General features: G+C 41.8%; 1 protein-coding gene across 1 annotated transcript in view; it reads left to right on the top strand.

Moving 5' to 3' along the window:
* The window catches only part of LOC109865032 (complexin-2-like), a 22,981-nt gene extending 15,495 nt beyond the window's left edge, over positions 1 to 7,486 (top strand). Inside the window, exons 3-4 of the mRNA XM_031798448.1 lie at positions 2,321 to 2,508; positions 7,212 to 7,486. Of these exons, the coding sequence (XP_031654308.1) occupies positions 2,321 to 2,508; positions 7,212 to 7,409 (386 nt within the window). The 3' untranslated portion in view covers positions 7,410 to 7,486. The remainder of the gene's footprint in view (positions 1 to 2,320; positions 2,509 to 7,211) is intronic.
* Positions 7,487 to 21,085: the final 13,599 nt, after the last annotated feature.

Raw genomic sequence — 21,085 nt, forward strand, 5'->3', positions numbered from 1 at the left:
CTCGGGGGGTTTGAACTTGCAACCTTCCGGTTACTAGTCCAACGCTCTAACCACTAGGCTACCCTGCCGCCTCTACAATCTAACCACTAGGCTACCTGCCCCCTCTTCACTCTAACCACTAGGCTACCCTGCCGCCTCTACACTCTAACCACTAGGCTACCTGCCCCCTCTTCACTCTAACCACTAGGCTACCCTGCCGCCTCTACACTCTAACCACTAGGCTACCCTGCAGCCTCTACACTTTAACCACTAGGCTACCCTGCCGCCTCTACACTCTAACCACTAGGCTACCCTGCCGCCTCTACACTCTAACCACTAGGCTACCCTGCCGCCTCTACACTCTAACCACTAGGCTACCCTGCCGCCTCTACACTCTAACCACTAGGCTACCCTGCCGCCTCTACACTCTAACCACTAGGCTACCCTGCCGCCTCTACACTCTAACCACTAGGCTACCCTGCCGCCTCTACACTCTAACCACTAGGCTACCCTGCCGCCTCTACACTCTAACCACTAGGCTACCCTGCCGCCTCTACACTCTAACCACTAGGCTACCCTGCCGCCTCTACACTCTAACCACTAGGCTACCTGCCCCCTCTTCACTCTAACCACTAGGCTACCCTGCCGCCTCTACAATCTAACCACTAGGCTACCTGCCCCCTCTTCACTCTAACCACTAGGCTACCCTGCCGCCTCTACACTCTAACCACTAGGCTACCCTGCCACCTCTACACTCTAACCACTAGGCTACCCTGCCGCCTCTACACTCTAACCACTAGGCTACCCTGCAGCCTCTACACTTTAACCACTAGGCTACCCTGCCGCCTCTACACTCTAACCACTAGGCTACCCTGCCGCCTCTACACTCTAACCACTAGGCTACCCTGCCACCTCTACACTCTAACCACTAGGCTACCCTGCCGCCTCTACACTCTAACCACTAAGCTACCCTGCCGCCACTACACTCTAACCACTAGGCTACCCTGCCGCCTCTACACTCTAACCACTAGGCTACCCTGCCGCCTCTACACTCTAACCACTAGGCTACCCTGCCGCCTCTACACTCTAACCACTAGGCTACCCTGCCGCCTCTACACTCTAACCACTAGGCTACCCTGCCGCCTCTACACTCTAACCACTAGGCTACCCTGCCGCCTCTACACTCTAACCACTAGGCTACCCTGCCGCCTCTACACTCTAACCACTAGGCTACCCTGCCGCCTCTACACTCTAACCACTAGGCTACCCTGCCGCCTCTACACTCTAACCACTAGGCTACCCTGCCGCCTCTACTCTCTAACCACTAGGCTACCCTGCCACGTCTACACTCTAACCACTAGGCTACCCTGCCGCCTCTACACTCTAACCACTAGGCTACCCTGCCGCCTCTACACTCTAACCACTAGGCTACCCTGCCGCCTCTACACTCTAACCACTAGGCTACCCTGCCGCCTCTACACTCTAACCACTAGGCTACCCTGCCGCCTCTACACTCTAACCACTAGGCTACCCTGCCGCCTCCACACTCTAACCACTAGGCTACCCTGCCGCCTCTACACTCTAACCACTAGGCTACCCTGCCGCCTCTACACTCTAACCACTAGGCTTCCCTGCCGCCTCTACACTCTAACCACTAGGCTACCCTGCCACCTCTACACTCTAACCACTAGGCTACCCTGCCGCCTCTACACTCTAACCACTAGGCTTCCCTGCCGCCTCTACACTCTAACCACTAGGCTTCCCTGCCGCCTCTACACTCTAACCACTAGGCTACCCTGCCGCCTCTACACTCTAACCACTAGGCTACCCTGCCGCCTCTACACTCTAACCACTAGGCTACCCTGCCACCTCTACACCCTAACCACTAGGCTACCCTGCCGCCTCCACACTCTAACCACTAGGCTACCCTGCCGCCTCTACACTCTAACCACTAGGCTACCCTGCCGCCCCTGATGATCATATAAAGGGCATTTGGAAAGTATTCAAGACCCCGCCCCCTTTTCTACGTTTTGTTACGTTACAGCCGTATTATAAAATGTATTCAATTATTTTTTTCCTCATCGATCTACACACAGTTTTTACACATTTCTGCAAATGTTAAAAAAATTAAAAACACATATACCTTTTTTTTACATACGTGTTCAGACCCTTTGCTATGAGACTCGAAATTGAGCTCAGGTGCATCCTGTTTCTACAACTTGATTGGAGTCCACCTGTGGTAAATTCAATTGATTGGACATGATTTGGAAAGGGCACACACCTGTCTACAGTATTTTCATTGAATGACTTCTGGCTCTGTGTGTGTGACTGTTTCCTCAAGGGGCCACTAAAGACATGGGGAAAATGTTAGGAGGAGAGGAGGAGAAGGATCCAGAGGTCGCGAAGAAGAAGAAGGAGGAAGAGGAGGAGAGACAGGAGGCACTGAGACAACAGGAAGAGGAGAGGAAGGATAAGCACCGGAAAATGGAGGCAGAAAGAGAAGTAGTACGACAGTCCATCAGGGACAAGGTGAGCACTGCAGCAGTCCACAAACTAGTCTGAAACTATTTTACATTCAAGGTAGCCCGCCCCCCTTTAAAAAAAACTCCAGCCCCAACTCCAACATTTCTCCAGCCCCCAACTTTCACCTGTACACTGCACCTAAAAATGTGTTGTTGTTCTTTTAACCCTAGATTGCCCCTTTAATGTCAATTAGAAATAATGTACAGAGCCTTCAGAAAGTATTCACACCCCTTTGACTTATTCCACATGTTGTTGTGTTACAGCCTGAATTGAAAATGGATTAAATAGATTTTGTTCTAATTCATCTACACCCAATACTTCATAAGGACAACGTGAAAACAGGTTTTTAGAAATGTTTGCAAATGTATTGGAAATTAAATCCAGTAATATCTCATTTCCATAAGTATTCACACCCCTGAGTCAGTACATGTTAGAATCATCTTTGGCAACTATTACAGTGGTGAGACTGCCTGGGTGAGTCTCTAAGAGCTTTCAACACCTGGACTGTACAGTATTTGCCCATTTATTATTTTCAAAATTCTTCAAGCTCTGTCAAATTTGTTGTTAATCATTGCTAGACAACTATTTTCAGGTCTTGCCATAGATTTTCAAGTAGATTTAAGTCAAAACTGTAACTCAACCATTCAGGAACATTCATTGACCACTTGGTAAGCAACTCTAGTGTAGATTTGGCCTTGTGTTTTATGTTATTGTCCTGCTGAAAGGTGAGTTCATCTCCCAGTGTCTAGTAGAAAGCAGACTGAACCAGGTTTTACTCTAGGATTTTACCTGTGCTTAGATCCATTCCATATTTTATTTTATCCTTGAAAACTCCCCAGTCCTTAATGATTACAATCATACCCATAACATGATGCAGCCACCACTATACATGATTCAGTATTGTGTTTTATCAAACTAAAAACTTTGAATTCGGGACAAAAAGTTAATTACTTTGCCACATTTCTTGCAGTATTACTTTAGTGCCTTGTTGCAAACAGGAAGCATGTTTTGGAAAATTGTTATTCTATACAGGCTTCCTTCTTTTCACAGTCATTTAGATTTGTTATTGTGGAGCAACTACAATGTTGTTGATCCATCCTCAGTTTTCTCCTATCACAGCCATTAAACTCTGCAACTGTTTTAAAGTTGCCATTCTCCTCATGGTGAAATCCCTGAGTGGTTTCCTTCCTCTCTGGCAACTGAGTTAGGAAGGACACCTGTATCTTTGTACTGACTATGTGTATTGGTACACCATCCAAAGTGTAATTAATAACTTCACTATGGTCAAAGGGATATTCAATGTTAGAATTCTTATTTTTACCCATCTACCAATACGTGCCCTTCTTTGTGAGGCATTAGAAAACCTCCCTGGTCTTTGTTGTTGAATCTGTGTCTGAAATTCACTGCTCAACTGAGAGACCTTACAGATCATTTTGTGTGTGGGGTGCAGAGATGAGGTAGTCATTCAAAAATCATGGTAAACATTATTATTGCACATAGAGTGAGTCAAATCAAATCAAACTATATTTGTCACATGCGCCGAATACAACAGGTGTAGAGCTTACAGTGAAATGCTGAATACAACAGGTTAGACCTCACAGTGAAATGCTGAATACAACAGGTTAGACCTTACAGTGAAATGCTGAATACAACAGGTTAGACCTTACAGTGAAATGCTGAATACAACAGGTTAGACCTTACAGTGAAATGCTGAATACAACAGGTTAGACCTTACAGTGAAATGCTGAATACAACAGGTGTAGTAGACCTTACAGTGAAATGCTGAATACAACAGGTGTAGTAGACCTTACAGTGAAATGCTGAATACAACAGGTGTAGTAGACATACAGTGAAATGCTGAATACAACAGGTGTAGTAGACCTTACAGTGAAATGCTGAATACAACAGGTGTAGTTGACCATACAGTGAAAAGCTGAATACAAAAGGTGTAGTAGACCTTACAGTGAAATGCTGAATACAACAGGTGTAGTAGACCTTACAGTGAAATGCTGAATACAACAGGTGTAGTAGACCTTACAGTGAAATGCTGAATACAACAGGTGTAGACCTTACAGTGAAATGCTGAATACAACAGGTTAGACCTCACAGTGAAATGCTGAATACAACAGGTGTAGTAGACCTTACAGTGAAATTCTGAATACAACAGGTTAGACCTCACAGTGAAATTCTGAATACAACAGGTTAGACCTCACAGTGAAATGCTGAATACAACAGGTGTAGTAGACCTTACAGTGAAATGATGAATACAACAGGTGTAGTAGACCTCACAGTGAAATGCTGAATACAACAGGTGTAGTAGACCTCAGAGTGAAATGCTGAATACAACAGGTGTAGTAGACCTTACAGTGAAATGCTGAATACAACAGGTGTAGTAGACCTTACAGTGAAATGCTGAATACAACAGGTGTAGTAGACCTTACAGTGAAATGCTGAATACAACAGGTGTAGTAGACCTTACAGTGAAATGCTGAATACAACAGGTGTAGTAGACCTTACAGTGAAATGCTGAATACAACAGGTGTAGACCTTACAGTGAAATGCTGAATACAACAGGTTAGACCTCACAGTGAAATGCTGAATACAACAGGTGTAGTAGACCTTACAGTGAAATGCTGAATACAACAGGTGTAGTAGACCCTACAGTGAAATGCTGAATACAACAGGTTAGACCTCACAGTGAAATGATGAATACAACAGGTGTAGTAGACCTCACAGTGAAATGCTGAATACAACAGGTGTAGTAGACCTTACAGTGAAATGCTGAATACAACAGGTGTAGTAGACCTCACAGTGAAATGATGAATACAACAGGTGTAGTAGACCTTACAGTGAAATGCTGAATACAACAGGTGTAGTAGACCTCACAGTGAAATGATGAATACAACAGGTGTAGTAGACCTCACAGTGAAATGATGAATACAACAGGTGTAGTAGACCTTACAGTGAAATGCTGAATACAACAGGTGTAGTAGACCTTACAGTGAAATGCTGAATACAACAGGTGTAGTAGACCTTACAGTGAAATGCTGAATACAACAGGTGTAGTAGACCTTACAGTGAAATGCTGAATACAACTGGTGTAGTAGACCTTACAGTGAAATGCTGAATACAACAGGTGTAGTAGACCTTACAGTGAAATGCTGAATACAACAGGTGTAGTAGACCTCACAGTGAAATGCTGAATACAACAGGTGTAGTAGACCTTACAGTGAAATGCTGAATACAACAGGTGTAGTAGACCTTACAGTGAAATGCTGAATACAACTGGTGTAGACTTCACAGTGAAATGCTGAATACAACAGGTTAGACCTCAGAGTGAAATGCTGACTTACAAGCCCTTAACCAACAATGCAGTTTTAAGAAGAAAAAAAGAGAAGTAAAAAAAAGTAAGAGATAAGAATAACAAGTAATTAAAGAGCAGCAGAAAATAACAATAGTGAGACTATATACAGGGGGGCACCGGTACAGAGTCAATGTGCTGGGGGCACCGGTTAGTCAAGGTAATTGAGGTAATATGTACATGTAGGTTGAATTATTAAAGTGACTATGCATAGATAATTAACAGAGAGTAGCAGCAGCATAAGGGGGGGGGTGCAAATAGTCTTCGTTGCCATTTGATTAGCTGTTCAGAAGTCTAATGGCTCGGGGGTAGAAGCTGTTTAGAACCCTCTTGGACCTAGACTTGGCGCTCCAGTACCGCTTGCCATGCGGTAGTAGGGAGAACATTTCATGACTAAGGTGGCTGGATTCTTTGACAATTTTTAGGGCCTTCTTCTGACACCTCCTGGCATAGAGGTCCTAGATGGCAGGAAGCTTGGCCCAGTGATGTACTGGGTCGTATGCACTACCCTCTGTAGTGCCTTGCTTTCGGAGTCCGAGCAGTTGCCATACCAGGCAGTGATGCAATCGATGGTGCAGCTGTATAACTTTTTAAGGATCTGAGGACCCATGCCAAATCTTTTCAGTCTCCTGAGGGGGAATAGGTTTTGTCGAGTCCATACAACTTATTATGTGACTTGTTAAATAAATGTCTACTCCTGAACTTATTTAGGTTTGCCATAACAAAGGTGTTGAATACTTATTCATTTTTTAATTTGTAAAAAAAACAAACATCTTAAAACATAATTCCACTTTGACATTATGGGGTATGGTGTGTAGGCAGGTGACAAAAAAAACATGTCAATTTAACACGTTTTAATCCCACTTTGACATTATGGGGTACGGTGTGTAGGCAGGTGACAAAAAAAACATGTCAATTTAACACGTTTTAATCCCACTTTGACATTATGGGGTACGGTGTGTAGGCAGGTGACAAAAAAAACATGTCAATTTAACACGTTTTAATCCCACTTTGACATTATGGGGTATGGTGTGTAGGCAGGTGACAAAAAAAACATGTCAATTTAACACGTTTTAATCCCACTTTGACATTATGGGGTACGGTGTGTAGGCAGGTGACAAAAAAAACATCAATTTAAACACGTTTTAATTCCACTTTGTAACACAACAAAATGTGGAAAAAGTCAGTGTGCGAATACTTTCTGAAGACAATATAGGTCCAAGAATCAAACCTTGTGGAACACCATATGACCTCAACAGGGGGGTGGGGGGGCGTTACTTCTTCGAAAGTGACATCCTCATACAGTATATACTGCATAGTGTTAACTCTCTGCCCTTCATCCACGCAGTATGGACTGAAGAAGAAGGAGGAGAAGGAGGCGGAAGAGAAGGCAGCCATGGAGCAGGCCTGTGAGGGGTCTCTGACACGCGCCAAGAAGGCCATCCCAGCCGGGTGCGGAGACGAGGACGACGAGGATGAGGAGAGCATTCTGGACACCGTCCTCAAGTTCCTCCCTGGACGTCTGCAGGACATGTTCAAGAAGTAATGAACTCATCAACAACAACAACAACAACACATGGTTCGGTCCAGCCAGGGGAGGGGGAGGGGAGATCTGGGACTGGGGGAGGGGAGGGGAGATCTGGGACTAGGGGAGGGGAGGGGAGATCTGGGACTGAGGGAGGGGAGGGGAGATCTGGGACTGAGCGAGGGGAGATCTGGGACTGGGGGAGGGGAGGGGAGATCTGGGACTGGGGGAGGGGAGGGGAGATCTGGCACTGGGGGAGGGGAGGGAAGATCTGGGACTGAGGGAGGGGAGGGAAGATCTGGGACTAGGGGAGGGGAGGGGAGATCTGGGACTGGGGGAGGGGAGGGGAGATCTGGGACAGGGGAGGGGAGGGGAGATCTGGGACAGGGGGAGGGGAGGGAAGATCTGGGACTAGGGGAGGGGAGGGGAGGGGAGATCTGGGACTGGGGGAGGGGAGATCTGGGACAGGGGAGGGGAGGGGAGATCTGGGACAGGGGGAGGGGAGGGAAGATCTGGGACTAGGGGAGGGGAGGGGAGATCTGGGACTGGGGGAGGGGAGGGGAGATCTGGGACTGGGGGAGGGGAGGGGAGATCTGGCACTGGGGGAGGGGAGGGAAGATCTGGGACTGAGGGAGGGGAGATCTGGGACAGGGGGAGGGGAGGGAAGATCTGGGACTAGGGGAGGGGAGGGGAGATCTGGGACTGGGGGAGGGGAGGGGAGATCTGGGACAGGGGAGGGGAGGGGAGATCTGGGACAGGGGGAGGGGAGGGAAGATCTGGGACTAGGGGAGGGGAGGGGAGATCTGGGACTGAGGGAGGGGAAGGGAGATCTGGGACTGGGGGAGGGGAGATCTGGGACAGGGGGAGGGGAGGGAAGATCTGGGACTGGGGGAGGGGAGATCTGGGACTGGGGGAGGGGAGGGAAGATCTGGGACTGAGGGAGGGGAGGGGAGATCTGGGACTGAGGGAGGGGAGGGGAGATCTGGGACAGGGGGAGGGGAGGGGAGATCTGGGACTGGGGGAGAGGAGAGGAGGGGAGATCTGGGACTGGAGGAGGGGGGTAGGAGGGCTGGAAGGGTTCTTGCCAAACTGTGTGAGGTGGCTATTCACTGCCTTTACAGAAATATTTGTTGTTTTCTAGACTAGACACAATGTGGTTATATACCGCCCCACAGCTTTTGGTCGGTCTCTCAACCACCGACTAAGTGTATATATAAAAAACAATTATCCACTTATCTAACATTCCAACATTGGTAGATCGATCCACCGCACCAGGTAGATGCATTTGGATTGGTTGGCCATTGGTATTAACTGGGGTAAGGAGTTTCTGTCCAGCCATGCATTAGAGAGCAGGGTTCAATCCACCGTACCAATGGACACTTCAATGAGCATTTCCTGCTCATGTGGTTGAAAAGCACTGACAACACGTATCTGAAGATGGAGCGCTTTTTTAAAAATTCACTGGCTTTTTCTATTTTTATAATAAGTGAGCTACTGCAACTGTATGGGAAGGGGATATTCTATTCTGGGTCTTTTTGAGATCAGCAGTTTAGTTAGTTTAGACTGTGCCCTCCATAGGACTTCCTCCAACAGGGGAACTGTTAATGAGGGTCTCGTTGAAGTCATTAGACGACGTAATTTAACTTTATAATGTGGTGTTTGTCTTAAAAGGAAGTAAACCGGCCACATTATTGACGTATGTATTTAATGTTAGTCTGGCTCTATGTATAGATCTGGTCCCATACCTTCTTATGATATGAAACACTAAGGTAATCTGGACTATTTGATTTCCCTTTAAAAACCTGACTAATATAAAACATCTCTAATTATCAGCCTGACAGACAAGACTGCATTTTTGTGGGAGAAACCATCTTTACTTACTGTTGCATTATAAACAAAGATCACTGCATCAAAATTATACTCTCAGATTATCCAGAGATTACACACGATTCATATTCAACATTATACACTCAGATTATCCATAGAATACTGTACACACGATTCATATTCAACATTATACACTCAGATTATCCATAGAATACTGTCCACACGATTCATATTCAACATTATACACTCAGATTATCCATAGAATACTGTCCACACGATTCATATTAAACATTATACACTCAGATTATCCATAGAATACTGTACACACGATTCATATTCAACATCATACACTCAGATTATCCATAGAATACTGTACACACGATTCATATTCAACATTATACACTCAGATTATCCATAGAATACACACGATTCATATTCAACATTATGCACTCAGATTATCCAGAGAATACTGTACACACGATTCATATTCAACATTATACACTCAGATTATCCATAGAATACACACGATTCATATTCAACATTATGCACTCAGATTATCCATAGAATACTGTACACATGATTCATATTCAACATCATACACTCAGATTATCCAGAGAATACTGTACACACGATTCATATCCAACATCATACACTCAGATTATCCATAGAATACTGTACACACGATTCATATTCAACATCATACACTCAGATTATCCAGAGATTACACACGATTCATATTCAACATCATACACTCAGATTATCCAGAGATTACACACGATTCATATTCAACATCATACACTCAGATTATCCAGAGAATACACACGATTCATATTCAACATTATACACTCAGATTATCCATAGAATACACACGATTCATATTCAACATCATACACTCAGATTATCCATAGAATACTGTACACACGATTCATATTCAGGGTAGAGAAGAAGAAAAACAGGCACAGTTCTATAAAAATGATTTAGTCAACATCATATTTAGCAGTTGGTGGTTAATGCCAAAGACAAGGAAATAATCAGAACTGCATTACATTGAAGGAAGCCAATACTGCCTATGTCATTATTTCACTACTCACCTCCCATACCACATGTCTGTTTTACACAAAGTACATGCTTAACTAATCACTGTTTGAATTCATTAATATCAAATCCAAAGATACTGGGGGAAAAAACGATAATTTCTTTCGTCACTAGTAAATAAGGAAACTGTCCAGAACTAAGGAAGTGGTCCAGAACTAAGGAAGTGGTCCAGAACTAAGGAAGTGGTCCAGAAGTAAGGAAGTGGTCCAGAACTAAGGAAGTGGTCCAGAACTAAGGAAGTGGTCCAGAACTAAGGAAGTGGTCCAGATTTGGTCTTGTTGATAGCAGTAGGAATAGGCTGGCAACATACAGTTTCACTTTCCAAAGACCAAATCCTGTGAAGTTTTATTGTAAGAAATTCTCATATCTTTCTAATAACGTACATGGCTACATGACATTGAAGATTGATATATTCCAAAAAATGAACAAAAACATTTCAATAATCATAGGTTATGAGTAAATTATTCTTAACTTTAAAAAGAAGTCTGATAGGGTTTTCACTAGGTAAAGCCATATTGTTTCAACTGCAAAAAAAAATGATGACGTTTGTTTTCTGTAAAGAAAAAACATAATTTTGTTAAGCTATCTACCTATGTGTCTAAACCCTTCTCACCAACTGTATCCTAACATGTATACAAGTGTATACGCAAAGAAAAGACAAGGAGAAATATGATGAAGCCATTGTAATGATGTCTGTGTACTACTACTTGTACTGTGTGTTTATACTATGTGTGTGTCTTTCTATTGTGACGTGACACCATGTTGTTGATTCATATAGACCCTGTTTATAAGTGTCTCTGAATCTTATGTGCACAAACTCTAACTAGACTGTAATAGTTGTGCCATATGCCCGCAAAAAAAAATTAACTTAACACATTCCTTTCACATCTCCAGCATACAAAACTAAAGGGACATAGGAGGGAAATTACACCAAATACTACAATACAAAAGATGGCCTATGGCCAGTAGTCTCCCGGCAGCAGACTCTGTTTACTAAATCCAGAAGTTTGGGTTGTTGTAGATTCTCAGCTCTGTGGATGGCCTGTGTCGACCACATACAGTTTGTTGATGACAAATAGACTGAATTATATCGATACATCCGATATATCTGAATTATATGTCGTATTAGAACATGTGTCTGTGTCTCCATCATGTACTTTCATTCAGCTCCTAAAAAATGTCCAAAGATTTAAAAAATAATTTTCGAACTCAGTCCATAAATTTATATCTAATGCTGTAAAATGTATTCCTGTAACACGTGGCCCTAGAACATCCTACTCCTATAACACCTACTCCTATAACACCCTACTCCTATAATACCTGGCCCTATAACACCCCACTCCTATAACACCTGGCCCTGTAACACGTGGCCCTAGAACATCCTACTCCTATAATACCTGGCCCTATAACACCCTACTCCTATAACACCTGGCCCTATAACACCTGGCCCTATAACACCCTACTCCTATAACATCTTACTCCTATAACACCTGGCCCTATAATACCTGGCCTTATAACACCTGGCCCTATCACACCATACTCCTATAACATCCTACTCCTATAACACCTGGCCCTATAACACCCTACTCCTATAACATCTTACTGCTATAACACCTGGCCCTATAACATCCTACTCCTATAATACCTGGTCATATAACACCTGGCGCTATAACACCTGGCCCTATAACACCTGGCGCTATAACATCCTACTCCTATAACATCATACTGCTATAATACCTGGCCCAATAACACCTGGCCCTATAACATCCTACTCCTATAACATCATACTGCTATAATACCTGGCCCTATAACACCTGGCCCTATAACATCATACTGCTATAATACCTGGCCCTATATCACCCTACTCCTATAAAACCTGGCCCTATAACACCTGGCCCTGTAACACCTGGCCCTATAACATCCTACTCCTATAATACCTGGCCCTATAAAACCTGGCCCTATAACACCTGGCCCTATAACACCTGGCCCTATAACATCCTACTCCTATAACATCCTACTGCTATTAATTTTGCTTGCTCAACCAGACCTGCTTTTATGTGATGATGTGATTTATTTCATGACAAACATGTTTTACAAAGGGTGGCTTCAACCCTATCTTTATCTTTATGTAATTACAGTTGAAGTCGGTAGTTTTCAACACCTTAGCCAAATACATTTAAACTCTGTTTTTCACAATTCCTGACATTTAATCCTAGTAAAAAAAATCCTTGTTTTAGGTCCGTTAGGATCACCACTTTATTTTAAGAATGTGAAATGTTAGAATAATCATAGAGAGAATGATTTATTTAAGCTTTTATTTCTTTCATCACATTCCCAGTGGGTCAGAAGTTTACATACTCCATTAGTATTTGATAGCATTGCCTTTAAATTGTTTAACTTCCACAAGCTTCCCACAATAAGTTGGGTGAATTTTGGCCCATTCCTCCTGACAGAGCTGGTGTAACTGAATCAGGTTTGTAGGCCTCCTTGCTCGCACACGCTTTTTAAGTTCTGCCCACAAACTTTCTATGGTATTGAGGTCAGGGCTTTGTGATGGTAACTCCAATACCTTGACTTTGTCTGTCCTTACGCCATTTTGCCACAACTTTGGAAGTATGCTTGGGGTCATTGTCCATTTGGAAGACACATTTGCGACCAAGCTTTAACTTCCTGACTGATGTCTTGAGATGTTGCTTCAATATATCCACATAATTTTCCTGCCTCATGATACCATCTAATTCCATCTATTCCTCCAGCAACTTCACAAGGTCCTTTGCTGTTGTTCTGGGATTGATTTGCACTTTTCGCACCAAAGTACGTTCATCTCTAGGAGACAGAACGTGTCTCCTTCCTGAGCGGTATGACGGCTGCGTGGTCCCATGGTGTTTATACTTGCGTACTATTGTTTGTAAAGATGCACGTGGTATCTTCAGGCGTTTGGAAATTGCTCCCAAGGATGAACCAGACTTGTGGAGGTCTTCAATTTTTTTCTGGGGTCTTGGCTGATTTCTTTTGATTTTCCCATGACGTCAAGCAGAGGCACTGAGTTTGAAGGTAGGTCTTGAAATATATCCACAGGTACACCTCCAATTGACTCAAATTATGTCAATTAGCCTATCAGAAGCTTCTAAAGCCATGACATAATTTTTGGGAATTTTCCAAGCTGTTTAAAGGCACAGTCAACTTATTGTATGTAAACTTCTGACCCACTGTAATTGTGATGCAGTGAATTATAAGTGAAATAATCTGTAAACATTTGTTGAAAAAATTACTTGTTTCATGCACAAAGTAGATGTCCTAACCAACTTGCCAAAACCATAGTTTGTTAACAAGAAATGTGTGGAGTGGTTGAAAAACAAGTTTTAATGACTCCAACCTAAGTGTATGTAAACTTCCCTACTTCAACTGTATATATTTCATATTCAACAACACTTATATGTATGCAGTGAGTTTCTAATTGATTTCTCCTATATCCCAAACTACATAACACACATCACAGAGACAGTGTGCCACTGCCCAAGTAAAGTCCAGACAGGATATGTTGCCATACAGATTTGCTCTCCTTATTACAGAGCATTTTAACAATATGTTTCCAATTTGGTCAAAGAAGCTGTTGAGGTTTTTGTCTTCCCTCTATCCCTCTAATCTATCTATCTATCTATCTATCTATCTATCTATCTATCTATCTATCTCTCTATCTCTCTATCTCTCTCTCTCTCTCTCTCTCTCTCTCTCTCTCTCTCTCTCTCTCTCTCTCTCTCTCTCTCTCTCTCTCTCTCTCTCTCTCTCTCTCTCTCTCTCTCTCTCTCTCTCTCTCTCTCTCTCTCTCTCTCTCTCTCTCTCTCTCTCTCTCTCTCTCTCTCTCTCTCTCTCTCTCTCTCAATTCAAGGGCTTTATTGGCATGGGAAACATGTGTTAACATTGCCAAAGCAAGTGAGGTAGACAACATACAAAGTGAATATATAAAGTGAAAAACAACAAAAATTAACAGTAAACATTACACATACAGAAGTTTCAAAACAGTAAAGACATTACAAATGTCATATTATATATATATATATACAGTGTTCTAACAATGTACAAATGGCTAAAGGACACAAGATAAAATAAATAAGCATAAATATGGGTTGTGTTTACAATGGTGTTTGTTCTTCACTGGTTGCCCTTTTCTCGTGGCAACAGGTCACAAATCTTGCTGCTGTGATGGCGGCCTTTCTCAATAGCAAGGCTATGCTCACTGAGTCTGTACATAGTCAAGGCTTTCCTTAATTTTGGGTCAGTCACAGTGGTCAGGTATTCTGCCGCTGTGTACTCTCTGTGTAGGGCCAAATAGCATTCTAGTTTGCTCAGTTTTTTTGTTAATTCTTTCCAATGTGTTAAGTAGTTATCTTTTTGTTTTCTCATGATTTGGTTGGGTCTAATTGTGCTGCTGTCCTGGGGCTCTGTAGTGTGTGTTTGTGTTTGTGAACAGAGCCCCAGGACCAGCTTGCTTAGGGGACTCTTCTCCAGGTTCATCTCTCTGTAGGTGATGGCTTTGTTATGGAAGGTTTGTGAATCGCTTCCTTTTAGGTGGTTGTAGAATTTAACAGCTCTTTTCTGGATTTTGATAATTAGTGGGTATCGGCCTAATTCTGCTCTGCATGCATTATTTGGTGTTCTACGTTGTACACGGAGGATATTTTTGCAGAATTCTGCGTGCAGAGTCTCAATTTGGTGTTTGTCCCATTTTGTGAAGTCTTGGTTGGTGAGCGGACCCCAGACCTCACAACCATAAAGGGCAATGGGCTCTATGACTGATTCAAGTATTTTTAGCCAAATCCTAATTGGTATGTTGAAATTTATGTTTCTTTTGATGGCATAGAATGCCCTTCTTGCCTTGTCTCTCAGATCGTTCACAGCTTTGTGGAAGTTACCTGTGGTGCTGATGTTTAGGCCAAGGTATGTATAGTTTTTTGTGTGCTCTAGGGCAATAGTGTCTAGATGGAATTTGTATTTGTGGTCCTGGTGACTGGTCCTTTTTGGGAACACCATTATTTTGGTCTTACTGAGATTTACTGTCAGGGCCCAGGTCTGACAGAATCTGTGCATAAGATCTAGGTGCTGCTGTAGGCCCTCCTTGGTTGGTGACAGAAGCACCAGATCATCAGCAAACAGCAGACATTTGACTTCGGATTCTAGCAGGGGGAGGCCGGGTGCTGCAGACTTTTCTAGTGCCCTCGCCAATTCGTTGATATATATGTTGAAGAGGGTGGGGCTTAAGCTGCATCCCTGTCTAACCCCACGACCCTGTGTGAAGAAATGTGTGTGTTTTTTGCCAATTTTAACCGCACACTTGTTGTTTGTGTACATGGATTTTATAATGTCGTATGTTTTACCCCCAACACCACTTTCCATCAGTTTGTATAGCAGACCCTCATGCCAGATTGAGTCGAAGGCTTTTTTGAAATCAACAAAGCATGAGAAGACTTTGCCTTTGTTTTGGTTTGTTTGATTGTCAATTAGGGTGTGCAGGGTGAATACATGGTCTGTTGTACGGTAATTTGGTAAAAAGCCAATTTGACATTTGCTCAGTACATTGTTTTCATTGAGGAAATGTACGAGTCTGCTGTTAATAATAATGCAGAGGATTTTCCCAAGGTTACTGTTGACACATATTCCACGGTAGTTATTGGGGTCAAATTTGTCTCCACTTTTGTGGATTGGGGTGATCAGTCCTTGGTTCCAAATATTGGGGAAGATGCCAGAGCTAAGTATGATGTTAAAGAGTTTTAGTATAGCCAATTGGAATTTGTTGTCTGTATATTTGATCATTTCATTGAGGATACCATCAACACCACAGGCCTTTTTGGGTTGGAGGGTTTTTATTTTGTCCTGTAATTCTTTCAATGTAATTGGAGAATCCAGTGGGTTCTGGTAGTCTTTAATAGTTGATTCTAAGATCTGTGTTTGATCATGTATATGTTTTTGCTCATTATTCTTTGTTATAGAGCCAAAAAGATTGGAGAAGTGGTTTACCCATACATCTCCATTTTGGATAGATAATTCTTCGTGTTGTTGTTTGTTTAGTGTTTTCCAATTTTCCCAGAAGTGGTTAGAGTCTATGGATTCTTCAATTGCATTGAGCTGATTTCTGACATGCTGTTCCTTCTTTTTCCGTAGTGTATTTCTGTATTGTTTTAGTGATTCACCATAGTGAAGGCGTAGACTCAGGTTTTCCGGGTCTCTATGTTTTTGGTTGGACAGGTTTCTCAATTTCTTTCTTAGATTTTTGCATTCTTCATCAAACCATTTGTCATTATTGTTAATTTTCTTCGGTTTTCTATTTGAGATTTTTAGCTGAGAGGTCAAATATACTGTTAAGATTTTCTACTGCCAAGTTTACACCTTCACTATTACAGTGGAACGTTTTACCCAGGAAATTGTCTAAGAGGGATTGAATTTGTTGTTGCCTAATTGTTTTTTGGTAGGTTTCCAAACTGCATTCCTTCCATCTATAGCATTTCTTAATGTTACTCAGTTCCTTTGGCTTTGATGCCTCATGATTGAGTATTGCTCTGTTTAAGTAGACTGTGATTTTGCTGTGGTCTGATAGGGGTGTCAGTGGGCTGACTGTGAACGCTCTGAGAGACTCTGGGTTGAGGTCAGTGATAAAGTAGTCTACAGTACTACTGCCAAGTACTACTGCCAGTAGTCTTCTCTCTCTCTCTCTCTCCCTCTCCCTCTGTCTCTCTCTCTCTCGCTCTCTCCCTCTGTCTCTCTCTCTCTCTCTCTCTCTGTGACATATTTTTGCAAAGGGCTATTATCATTTCCACATAGAGTAGATGAGTACATATGTCACAAACAATACTTGTTCTGGTAATGTTTACTAGATATTTTGGTTGCATTAAATATTTATTGATGTTCTTTGGACCTATACTATTAGCAAGGCCAAGAACACAAGGCTCATAAATCTCTCAAATAGCGTGATTTAATAATGTAGATATGTGTCCTCTGGTATTACACTAGAACATTCCTGTTTGACTGAAATGGAATTGAGCCCAGCCCTGGTGAACTTGAAAAGGTGGAAAAGTGAAAGAATTATAACATATTACTTGTACTTTGACAGTAGTCTTTGGACTATGGTTCAGGATAAGGAAAAGACTAATGATATCAGGTTTTATAGGTTAACAAAGGTCTGATATTGCATTATTAAGTCAGTTTCTGTTGTCATGGAGAGACAAACTATTCTGTTGTCATGGTAAACTTTAAATGTAACGCCTACACTCCATCTTAACTTTCATGGGTATACTTTGTCCAAAGACGGATTGACTGTTTTACCAGACATCATGTTCATGTCAAAACGATCAACATGGGTATGGGGATATTTCTAAAATAAGTGATTATTATATGATATATACATTAAAATGTAAAAGAGAATAATACAATAAAATGTATAATTAGTCTGAGAGAGATGTTGACTTCTTCAAATGAATTTTTTTCACGCAATGATATCTGGAGATTTCTAGTGTGGTCAGGGTTTAAGATTAGATCACACATCCTGTTTCAGATTAAACCTGTCAAATAGTTCACTCCGGTCAACTTTATTGTCTGTCAAACTGTAGACGTTATTGATATTGACGTGGGACTTTCATTAGGACGACTGGACTGCTGTTACATCTCTGTCATGTTGCTTAACACCTTCAAGCAATTTTTTAAGCTCATAACTAGCCAGCTTGTTGTCCTGCCGAAAAGAGGTGTGAAACGAAGCACTGTGCACAGAAAGACTCCCACCATGCAGTGGGGCATGCAGTCCAGTCTTGAGAAAGCAGTGCTATGGCACCCTATTCCTGGTCAAAATTAGGGCCCTACACTCTTAGTAAAAAGGGTTCCAAAGGGGTTCTTCGGCTGTCCCCATAGGAGAACACTTTTTGGTTCCAGGTAGAACCCTCTGTGAAAAGGGTTCTACATGGAACGCTAAAGAGTTTTACCTGGAACCAAAAGGGCTCTACCTGGAACTATAAAAGGTTATTCAAAGGGTTCTCCTATGGGGACAGACGTAAAACCCTTTTAGGTTCTAGGTAGCACCTTTTCTTCTGAGCGAGTACAGGGAATAGGGTGCCTTTTCAGCCATATATTCTGTTGTAATAAGATCTGCTAAGAATGTACAACTAACACAAGTGTGAAAGGGTAAACGAACGCAAAACCTTAAATACATTCCAATGTTTTGATATTTGCAACTAAAATATATTTTGATCGTTCCCTATGGAGGGAAAATGTTGTGGGATCAATCATTGTGTCAACCTTTCTTCTAGAACATTCTCTATGTGGCTCACTGTTGCTGTACTCTTCAATGTGACTGATGCTAGAAAAAGGCAAATAAAATACTGTTCATTATGTCCGTTTGAGGATCTTCGTCAATAATAAGAAATTGAGGGTGTCGGGGTTTGAGAATGTAAAATATGAGTTATTATAATATTTGTTTCCTTATCTGCATGTCATATAATCTATGTGGAACCAAAACACCGTAGACTTGTCTCATCAATGGAACTGAGTCATCGTACATTTGGGAAATTAAAATGCATAACAAATAAAACATTTGATAAAAATAAAAATAAAATTGTTCTTGGATGATTTTGAAGATTCTTCTCATTATGAGCAAACATTATTTGTCATGTACTGTAGATGTGTATTACTCATTTCTATCAAGCTGTATAGTGTATCTTCTACCTATTGACTGGCCACCTATCCTACCCTGCTTAGAGTCTGATGTAGGATGACAAAAGTACTTTATCAGTTGAAAAGAGATTTAAAGGAGAGATTCAGAGACATTTGTACAGTATTAATGTCATGTTCTTACAGTATCTTACATTCCATTGAAGATATAGATGTATATTTCCACACTATGAGGTTGTAATAATACTGTGAAATTGTGAAAATTATGATAATGCCCTTTTAGTGTTAGAGCAGTTTGAAAAGACTGTCTGAAATTTCAGCCTGTTTTGGTGGGATGGATTTCTGGCCTGCCTGGTGATGTCATCAAGGCGGCAAATAAGAGAGTTCCAAACCTCTCAGCCAATAACAGCCTGTTTTCAGTTTCCCCCTCCCCACTCAGACCACTCCCAGACAGTGCTTGAGAAATTGCTATTTGCTAAGAAGCTTTTTTATTTTTTTTACCTTTTTGATTGAAAACAATCACAGTAAGATACTTAATTGTTACCCAGAAATGATTTGATAGTCAGATAAGGTGCTGCAATAGTGAAATGTTAATATGGAGATGAATTAAACCACAAGCCAGATCCTTTTAATTTCCAATAGTTACTCATGAAAATAAGATCATACTCATAATACCCTCGATGTGAAACTAAAATAGAAAATCCCTGTAATGTGACGGAATAGAAGCCGTGAAGTTTAACATCTAGCTAAACCAGAATTAGAAACCTATACATGGATTAGTGTCTGTATTGCGTTGAAATAAAAATAAATCTTCCGTGTTTTACAGCTTTGAATGATGGCCAGTTGAAAGTGGCTTAATGAATGAATTTCTCATAGTAAAAGCATACATACAAGGCATTAGCATAGTCATTTGTTTGGGCCTTCATATTTCATCAAACAGGCCTATGTTCTTGCAGGAAAACAGCCATAGTGGATTACAGTATAGAGAGGTTGGCTGTACTGTCACTACCTCCTCCAGACATAACCCTTAACCCCCTGAAAAATCCATAGCCCACTATAGTGCAGGCAGCAGATTTTCTTTTCACTGGTGTAATGGACTGATGGAAAGACATACAGAAAAGTTGACATGTCTGTAATACTACTGTTAAAGAAGCATAGGGTCGGTTTTCCAACCCCAGATTAGACCTACTCCTCCCGGACTGAAAATGCATGACGCTCAATGGAGAATCTCCATTGAAAATTTCAAGACAAACAAGAAATCAGTAAAAACATCCATTTTTTTTCTGTACAAAACACATAAATTCTCATCCACCATCCAATAAAAGACATCTCTGGCACATCTCTGAAATGCTGAATACAACAGGTGTAGTAGACCTTACAGTGAAATGCTGAATACAACAGGTGTAGGTAGACCTTACAGTGAAATGCTGAATACAACTGGTGTAGTAGACCTTACAGTGAAATGCTGAATACAACAGGTGTAGGTAGACCTTACAGTGAAATGCTGAATACAACTGGTGTAGTAGACCTTACAGTGAAATGCTGAATACAACAGGTGTAGGTAGACCTTACATTGAAATGCTGAATACAGCAGGTGTAGACCTTACAGTGAAATGCTGAATACAACAGGTGTAGACCTTACAGTGAAATGCTGAATACAACAGGTGTAGTAGATCTTACAGTGAAATGCTGAATACAACAGGTGTAGTAGACCTTACAGTGAAATGCTGAATACAACAGGTGTAGATCTTACAGTGAAATGCTGAATACAACAGGTGTAGACCTTACAGTGAAATGCTGAATACAACAGGTGTAGTAGATCTTACAGTGAAATGCTGAATACAACAGGTGTAGACCTTACAGTGAAATGCTGAATAAAACAGGTGTAGTAGATCTTACAGTGAAATGCTGAATACAACAGGTGTAGTAGACCTTACAGTGAAATGCTGAATAAAACAGGTGTAGTAGACCTTACAGTGAAATGCTGAATACAACAGGTGTAGTAGACCTCAGTGAAATGCTGAATACAACAGGTGTAGTAGACCTTACAGTGAAATTCTGAATACAACTGTTGTAGTAGACCTCACAGTGAAATGCTGAATACAACAGGTGTAGTAGACCTA

This window comes from Oncorhynchus kisutch, linkage group LG19 (genome assembly GCF_002021735.2).
Source record: "Oncorhynchus kisutch isolate 150728-3 linkage group LG19, Okis_V2, whole genome shotgun sequence".
In the NCBI taxonomy this organism is placed as follows: Eukaryota; Metazoa; Chordata; class Actinopteri; order Salmoniformes; family Salmonidae; genus Oncorhynchus; species Oncorhynchus kisutch.